At 49.9% G+C, this 8,398-nt stretch overlaps 2 protein-coding genes across 4 annotated transcripts in view; both read right to left on the reverse strand.

Annotated features, from left to right (window-relative positions):
* Positions 1–6,218, reverse strand: part of VARS (valyl-tRNA synthetase) — a 16,077-nt gene extending 9,859 nt beyond the window's left edge. The window contains exons 1-8 of one of the 3 annotated variants that reach the window (XM_023512914.1): positions 5,839–6,218; positions 5,145–5,563; positions 3,194–3,328; positions 2,967–3,105; positions 2,599–2,723; positions 2,426–2,510; positions 2,095–2,195; positions 1,836–1,963 (exon numbers count right to left, since the gene is read on the reverse strand). In XM_023512914.1, the coding sequence (XP_023368682.1) occupies positions 1,836–1,963; positions 2,095–2,195; positions 2,426–2,510; positions 2,599–2,723; positions 2,967–3,105; positions 3,194–3,328; positions 5,145–5,531 (1,100 nt within the window). In that variant the 5' untranslated portion in view covers positions 5,532–5,563; positions 5,839–6,218. Of the gene's footprint in view, positions 1–1,835; positions 1,964–2,094; positions 2,196–2,425; positions 2,514–2,598; positions 2,724–2,966; positions 3,106–3,193; positions 3,329–5,144; positions 5,564–5,736; positions 5,801–5,838 lie in introns of those variants that run through there. The other 2 variants (XM_012804790.2, XM_023512913.1) reach the window with 2 other exon arrangements.
* Positions 6,219–7,450: 1,232 nt separating this feature from the next.
* LSM2 (LSM2 homolog, U6 small nuclear RNA and mRNA degradation associated) overlaps positions 7,451–8,398 on the reverse strand; it is an 8,070-nt gene continuing 7,122 nt past the window's right edge. Inside the window, exons 3-5 of the mRNA XM_003789032.3 lie at positions 8,195–8,225; positions 8,025–8,084; positions 7,451–7,905 (exon numbers count right to left, since the gene is read on the reverse strand). Of these exons, the coding sequence (XP_003789080.1) occupies positions 7,780–7,905; positions 8,025–8,084; positions 8,195–8,225 (217 nt within the window). The 3' untranslated portion in view covers positions 7,451–7,779. The remainder of the gene's footprint in view (positions 7,906–8,024; positions 8,085–8,194; positions 8,226–8,398) is intronic.

Genomic DNA, 8,398 nt, shown 5'->3' on the forward strand with positions numbered 1-8,398 from the left:
AAAAAGAATTGTCACCTAAAACATCAGACCTTGTAGTTGTTGCTAATTAAAATATTAACAATGGCTTGGCATCTGTAGCTGAGTGGCTAGGGTATCAGACACATACACCAGAGGTGGGTTTGAATCCAGCCTGGGCTTGCCAAACAACAGTGACAACTACAGCAAAAAAATAGCCAGGCATTGTGGCAGGCACCTGTAGTCCCAGCTACTTGGGAGGCTGAGACAAGAGAATAGTGTAAAGCCCAAGAGTTTGAGGTTGCTGTGGGCTGTGACGCCAGGGCACTGAGGGCAACAAAGTGAGACTCTGTCTCCAAAAAAAAAAAATGTTAACAGTGAGGAAAAAAGTGAAAAAATACAAAAATAGGAGAACAACCACACAATAACAATACAATGAAAACATTTACAACATTTATAACAAGGAAAAGTCCAATACCCACAGTAGGTAAAGAATTCTCCAATAAACTTATTAAAAATAAAAAATGATGGCTTGGCACCTGTGGCTCAAGTGGCTAAGGCGCCAGCCACGTACACCCAAGGTAGCAGGTTTGAATCCAGCCCGGGCCCGCCAAACAACAATGATGGCTACAACCAAAAGATAGCCGAGCGTTGTGGCAGGCGCCTGTGGTCCCAGCTACTTGGGAGGCTGAGACAGGAGACTCGCTTGAGCCCAGGAGTTGGAGATTGCTGTGAGCTGTGATGCCACAGCATTCTATCCAGGGGGACAGCTTGAGGCTCCTGTCTCAAAAAAAAAATAAAAATAAAAATAAAAAAAAATGATAAAGGATCAATTAAAAAATAAACAAAAGATAGGTACAGAGAAATTATATAAGGGGAAACTTGATTAGTCAAGAAACACATGAGAAGAGGCACAGCCTCAATCGTAATCAGAGAAACACGGAGCAAAATAAGAGAAGTACCACTATTTTGTCCATCAGATTGGCAAAACCAAGACCAACAATGCCCAGGGTTGGCAAGGATGGAGAAATGAACATCCTCACGTGAACATCCTCACGTGCAACTGATGGAAGTACAAAACAGTAAGCGTGGTCTAGAGGGCAACCGGGCAGCTTTTATGTGGACTTAACATAGGTGCACGCCCTGCTCTGCTGGCCCAGCAGTTCTACTTTTTTGTAACTACACCAGAGAAATCCTTCCACACATGTTGGAGCAAGCATGAATGGGGATGTGCATTCCAGCAAGGTTTTCCATAGGAGAAAACTAGGAACAAGCATTAATAAAAAAGTGACTCCACTGTGGTATATCCACACTATAGAATACAATGGGAAAATTAAAAACAGAGAGGTCAATCTGTACGTAAGGACAAGGAAAGACTGCCAAAAGAAATTGTTAAGTGTAAGAAGGCAGCTATAGAATAAGATGTTTGGTATGAAACCTTTATGTTAGAAAAGAAAAAAACAAAATTGTAAATTTCTATGAGTACATGTATATATAAATAAACAGAAAAGATAAGGAAAGATACATGTCAAAGGCAGGGTGAGGTGGCTCACGCCTGTGATTCTGGTACTCTGGGAGGCAGAGGCAGGTGGACTGCTTAAGCTCAGGAGTTAGGATCAGCCTGAGCAAGAGGGAGACTGTGTCTTAAAAAACAAAAAGAAGATACACATCAAAGTGATAACTGGCTAAATCTTGGGAGGAAGTAGGTCTGGAAGGAGGTGATCAAGGAGACTTGAAACTTTAAATTTCTTATCATGAAAGAGAGATAAATGACACTAGGGGGCAGAGCTGAGGGCCAACCCAGAAAGAAGGTTGTGGAGGGCAGGGTCAGGGAAGAGAAAGGTGCCAGGGAGGGCAGATAGCTGTAGACAGGAGCTCACCATCGAGTCAGGGAGTCCTGGATGGCGTTGGTGAGCGCGTGGCCCAGGTGCAGAGAGCCTGTCACGTTGGGGGGTGGGATGCACATCATGAAGACACCTCGGGGATTTGATGCTGACACATTAGGACGCTGATGGTGGAGAAGGATGGCATGTGCTAAGGCCTCATATCACTTCTCCCAGCCTCCTCCCAGGCAATGTGTTCTTCAGTCCTGCCCTTCCCCACCACTACCCCCCAGGCCAGGTGGCAGTGCCCACTCACCCCATACTCTGGCTTGAAGAAGCCCTGTTGCTCCCACCAAGGGTACCAGGCAGCCTCCACATACTGAGGGCTGTAGGAGTCAGGCATGGTGCCACTGACATCTGGGGGAGGAGGAGAGGGCTCAGTACCAAGGCTGGGAACAGCTAAGAAGAGGACAGGTCAGCAGAGAAGGATCAGGGTTCCTGTGGCTTACATCAGAAGACAGGCATTGGAGCCCCTAGGGAACTCTGAAAATCCTCACCAAGCAAAGTGGAAAGAGCAAGAATAGAACAAGCAAGGGTAAAAATTTGGAAGGAGTAGATGAAGGGTAGGGCCCCTTGCCCCCTAGTACCTTTTTTTTCCCCAGGTGCGGTTGGGAGGTCATAGGTAATGACCCCAAGATCTCGTTTTTCCCTTTTCTCTGGTTTTGGTTTCTTCTGCTTGGGAGGGAGAAGACACAGGCCTAGATATTAACCATCCCACGAGGGCACTAGCCCTCCTTTCAGCTCCATCCTAGCCACTCACCTCCCCCAGAGGTAGCTGCTGTTGTTGGAGCTTCTGTTTCTGTTGGAATTTCTCTAGCTTCTCCCGTTTCTTTGCCTCTTTCTTGAGCTGAGTAGCTGTCTTTGGGGGTACAGAGACCTCAGAGCCTGAAGAGAGGCACAGAAAATCAGATTCAGCCTTCTGGGGACCCTCTGTGAATGGTGCTACTATGTTTCACAGATGGGCTATTTCAGCTGCCCAAGGGCTCACCCAGGCTGACCTCCCACCTTACCCTTCCCTCCCACAGGCTCCTGCCCTAGTGATTCTGCCATTTCTAAGAGAAAAACAAAGTGAGTTTCATCAAAGACCCCAGAAGAGCCCCTATATTCCCACTCCTCACTATTCCTAACCTGGCTGTTGAGAGAGAGACCTGGCCCCAGAGAACAGAACCACTTCTCCCAGGACGGCCCGGAACTCTGGCTGTCGGACACATGTGACAAACCAGCGAGTCACATTACCCCAGATCCGGCGGGCAGATGGGTCCAGGACCTGGAAGGGGAAAGAACTGATGATTCTTAGTTCCCCTACAGTGAGGTCTGAGGGGAGCACTCTTCTTCCCCAGGGCCCAGTGACTCACATATCGGAAAGGCAGCAGCAAGGCTGTGACAGCAGCCAGGTCAGCCAGGGTAGGGGCCTCCCCAGCTAGGTAGGTGTGCAGTCGAAGCCACTCTTCCAAGGGACTCAGAGCCTGGCCCAGGGCCCCCAGCACAGCCTAACAGGAAGGGAAGGGGTGTGAGAAAAGGCTGGGTCCACCTCAATCCCCATCTCCAACCCTACCCAATCCTTTTGGTCTCCTCTACTCCTAGTCACACAAATCACCCCCCCTGAGGCCAGTTTCTTTTTATTTTGAAAACAGAGTCTCACCAGTCACCCTGGGATTGAGTACCATGGTGTCATAGCTCACAGCAACCTCAAACTCTTGGGCTCAAGCGATTCTCTTGTCTTAGCCTCCCGAGTAGCTGGGACTACAGGTACCCGCCACAACACCCACCTATTTTTAGAGGCCAGGTCTTGCTCTACTCAGACTGGTCTCGAACCCATGAGCTCAGGCGATCCACCTGCCTTGGCCTACCAGAATGCTAGGATTACAGGCGTGAGCCACCATGCCCAGCCCTTAATGCCTATCTATGTTTTTTTAGAGATGGTCTCATTCTTGTTCAGGCTGGTCTCGAACTCCTGAGCTCAAGCAATCAGCCCACCTCAGCCTCCCAAAGTGCTGGGATTACAGGTCTGAGCCACCACACCTCGCCCTGAGGCCAGTTTCTTCTATACTCAATTGTCATAATAAAAAAAACTTCTGCGATATATAATCCTAGCACCACCTAGGATTGGTGCTACTCAATCCTAGCACCTAGAGGGTAGATTGCTTGAGCTCAGGAGTTCAAGACCAGTCTGGGCAAGAGTGAGACCATGTCTATACTGACAAAAAAAAAAACAAAAAAACCGTCTCTACTAAAAAGAGAAATTGGCCAGGCATGGTAGCACAGGCCTATAGTACCAGCTACTGGGGAGGCTGAAACAAGGCTCGAGACCAAGAGTTTGAGGTTGCTGTGAGTTATGACACTATAGTATTCTATCCAGGGCAACTGAGTGAGCCTGTCAAAAAAAAAAAAAAAAAAGAGGGAAGGGAAGGGAGGGGAAGGGAAAAAGGGAAGGAAAAAGGAAAGGAGAGGAGAGGAGAGGAGATGAAATGAAATGAAAAGACCATAGGAGGTTACATGGTGACTGCCAAGTCCAGGGTATCAGCAAGTATTTATTAAGCACAACATGAACAGCCCTGACCTGGAAGATTTTATATTCTACTGGGGAAACAATAAATGAGCAAATATACGATATATTGCCCTATTTTTCTTAACTCCTATGAAGAAAAATAAAGTAGGCTGAAAGGATTAGGGAATTCCAGGAGAGAAAGACTCTATTTCAGACAATATAATCAGGATGGGAGGAGCAAACCAGGGTTTATGTCACAAATTCATTCATTCATGAAATACTATATATCCACCATACTCTACATTCTGCAAAGCGGCAGAGCTGTAAATACCCTAAAGCACGACTCGGGAAGGATTTACAGTTAGAGTCTGGTGGTGCTATCTCTCCTTTCAATTCCTTTCCTCTTCATTTCATGTCTCCTTTATCTCCTTCCGGCAACTATCATCTCTTCCCACATCTACTCTTTTTTTCTCAACATTTTTGGACTCTCCAAAATTATACTCAGAGACTTTCTTTCTTTCCACAGGTACACTCACAGACTTTTAAAAGCCTGGCACTAGACCTTGTGCTCTGTACAAATCTTTTAATCTCATCAACTCGGTGAGGCAGGTATTACATCAACTTGTGTGTTTACAGAATAGGAAGACCAAGGCTCACAGAGTTTAAAACATGTATCCAAAGTTACCAAACCAGGTGGCAGTCTGGGACTTGATGACTCTTTCCCCACATCTGATGAGCTACCTTCTTTTCTCATTACCCATTCCAATCCTTGCTTCCTTCCTCTGAATTTCCCCTTCCCCCTACTCCTCCCCCCTCACCTGGGGGTCTTGGATGGAGCCTCGAAGTCCCAGGGCTGGCAGCGTTGCCCCACAGGCAGCTGGTATTAGCTCCGTGTCGGCGTAATTGACCCACTGTTGGACGAGGACAGCTGCCCGGCTCCCCGCAGGACCCCCCAAGCCTGCTGGCCACAGCAACTGGGCCACAGCTGTGGCCCCCCATACCCACAGCCCACCAGGGCCCTGCTCCAGGGCTGGCAGGCGGGGTGGGGGAAATGGAGTCCTGCTGGTCGGCGGTGGCTGGAGACAGATGCGGGGATGAGGTCCTCCCCACCCCGGACCCTCCCCAGCCTCCCCATAGCGAGCGGCTATGAGAGCTCGGAGGCTGGGGAAGGCATCTGGATGAGGGGAGACATAGAGGATGGACATAGTTATGAGGGGATCCGAACGAGATGAAAAACCTAAAGAGAAAGAGAGACGGGAAAGATTGAGGGACCCACAATGTCCTGGAGCCCTGGAGTAGACAGGGAACCCTCACGATGGCTCCTTCCCTGCAGGCGCCCAAGACCCCTAGGATTGAGGATCTGACTAAGCTATAGGAAGTGAGGACCTGGCTCTCAAGAGTGACACTGACAGTGGAGAGCTGCTGGGAAGAGAGGGCTGAGAGCTGCTCGCGATCGTAGGGCCTGGGGGAGTGTGGAAGGCTCGCGGGAGCGTTCCAGCCGCGTGTACGTACTGGAGGGAGAGGGTCAGAAAGGGCCGGGAATCCACCTCAAAGCCAGGCGCCGGCCGCCGGCTGAACCGGCCGGACGCCCGGGACGGAGTCGGGCGGGTGGCGCCGATGGGCGGCTCTCTGGTTGACCCTAGTTTCCTGAGCCAGCCACCTGGGAAGTCGGCGTCCACGTGTTCCCCCCCTTTGTGACAAGGAGCACTTCCGGGCCCGCGGGTCCTAGCGGGGGCGGCCGCGCCCGGCCTGCCTGTGCGTATGCTGCCCAGCCCCATTCCGGGCCTGTGGCCTAGCTGCTCGCCACTCGCCGCGCCCACGGAGAACGGGGCGGGCGTGGGCGTGAGCGCGGGGCGGGAGTACACCCCAGAGACTGCGGTCCCGTCAGGCGCCGCCTAGGGCACCTCTCACGGGTCCTCGGGCCGGTCGGCCAGAGCGGCGCCCAGCGGGCAGCCAGGGAACAGGCGTCTGAGGGTCCAGCGGGTGGCGGGAGACCGGGTGCGAGGACCAAAGGAGAGGTGCATTTGCCAAAGCCCTGGGCGTCCGGCTTCCTCCCTGAACCTCATAGCTTTATGTACCAGAAGAGAGATGAGGCTGCGCCGTAGCTCATCCTTGTAAGCCTAGCTTTCTGGGAGGCCGAGACAAGAGGATCCCTTTGAGTTTACCAGTTGGAGACAAGCAAGAGCTAGCTACTAGCCGGGTGCCTTAAGTCCTAGATACTCGGTAAAATGTGGCAAGAGGATCAGTTGAGGCTCGGCGCCTGTGGCTCAAGCGGCTAAAGCGCCAGCCACATACACCTGAGCTGGCGGGTTTGAATCCAGCCTGGACCAGCCAAACGACACGGCTGCAACCAAAAAATAGCCGGGCGTTGTGGCGGGCGCCTGTAGTCCCAGCTACGTGGGAAGCGAATCGCTTTAAGCCCAGGAGTTGGAGGTTGCTGTGAGCTGTGATGCCACAGCACTCCACCCAGGGAGACAGCTCTCTCTCAAAAAAAAAAAAAAAAGGATCGCTTGAATCCAGGAGTTTGAAGTTGTTGTGAGTTATGACACCAGGGTACTCTAGCCTGGGCAACAGAGTAAGACCCTGCCTTAGAAAAGGGGGTGTGTGTGTGCAAGGAGATGACCTGTAAAGTCCCTTAAGGCTGATAATTCTTATCTGTTTCGGAACTCGTATTTGCTGGATTAGTGATTGAAATTTAGTAATCCTCGTATAACTTCTCTCCACAATACAAATTATGGCTCTTATTTTTATCGATCTTACATATTCAGAAAAAGTATACTGATTTGGCTAGACAAAACCCAGCAGCATCAAATCCATTTTGGTGTCTCATAACATTGTCACACTGAGAGAAGAACACAGAGATGGAAGGGCAGGAAGCACTCTAGTTGTTGTAGGTACAGTATAAGCAAAAGGCCAGAGGGACAACGTGTAGGTAGCATAATGTTCAGGAAGCATGGTGTAGTCCAACTGTATTATATGCTGTATACCAAGAAAAGGTGTGGCAGATAATACTAGGAAGATGGGTTGGATTCTTGGCTGTAGGAATGGAAAATAACAGGGCTGGGATGAATTCCACATCTGTTCCCACCCCCCAGCCCATAACACAAACAGTAGACCCCCAAACTCAAATATGCATCATCAATTTTATTCCCGATGCGGGACAGATTCTTTCCATCCCCCACATTAATCACATGCTGTCCTGGAAAGACCTAGGAAAGTCTCCCAGCATCTCCAGGAAAGGAGTGGGGAGGGCAGATGCTAGAGACTGAAAGGCTTTGCAGTTCCCCAGCCTACTTATCCTCCCCTTCTCAATAGAGGATAGCTGTTCCCCACTATTACTCCCCCCATCCCTTAACAAACAAAACGCCTCAAGTATTGAGGAAGAAGGGTCCAGGGCTGCGACTTGAGATTCTGGGCCACCAATATGGGAGGGAGGGGAAATGGGAGGAGCCATCACTGTTTCTGCTGCAGGGCTTCCTTTCTTGCTGCATCCTGTAGTAACTGTGTGTCCACCTCATCTGCCGGCAACTGCACATAGCGGACTACTGAGCCCCGTATGAAGCAGTTCTTCACTGATAACTAGACAAAGACAGACAAATGTGAAAACACCCTTTACAAAAAAAAAAGTCCTCTAACCACCTGGGGGCTCCTGGAAGTGCTTTGAAAGTGTTTCCTCTTTCCCACTGTTCTCAACTTACCATGTGAGGATATTTCTCAGGGTCTGTAACACTGATGTCAGTTAGTTTGATGTTGAGATACTACAAAAGGAAAATGACTATCATCATTAACTCTAGAAACACAGCAAGTACCCAGCCCTTAAGGTCTCCCCTCTCCAATAACCAGTTTTAGACTTTCGCTAATATCTCACCTGATCCACGGAGTGGAGGGTTCCACAGATGCTGTCAAAGGCAGAGGAAAAGAACAAATTAGTTTATACCAAAGTCAACATAAAGATGACTCCAGAGCTAGGATAAGAATATAGTTGAGGGGGTGGTGCCTGTGGCTCAAAGGAGTAAGGCGCTGGCCCCATATGCCAGAGGTGGTGGGTTCAAACCTGGCCCCAGCCAAAAAA

The sequence above is a fragment of the Otolemur garnettii genome, unplaced genomic scaffold, assembly GCF_000181295.1.
Source record: "Otolemur garnettii isolate 467f Iridium unplaced genomic scaffold, OtoGar3 scaffold00031, whole genome shotgun sequence".
Taxonomy (NCBI): Eukaryota; Metazoa; Chordata; class Mammalia; order Primates; family Galagidae; genus Otolemur; species Otolemur garnettii.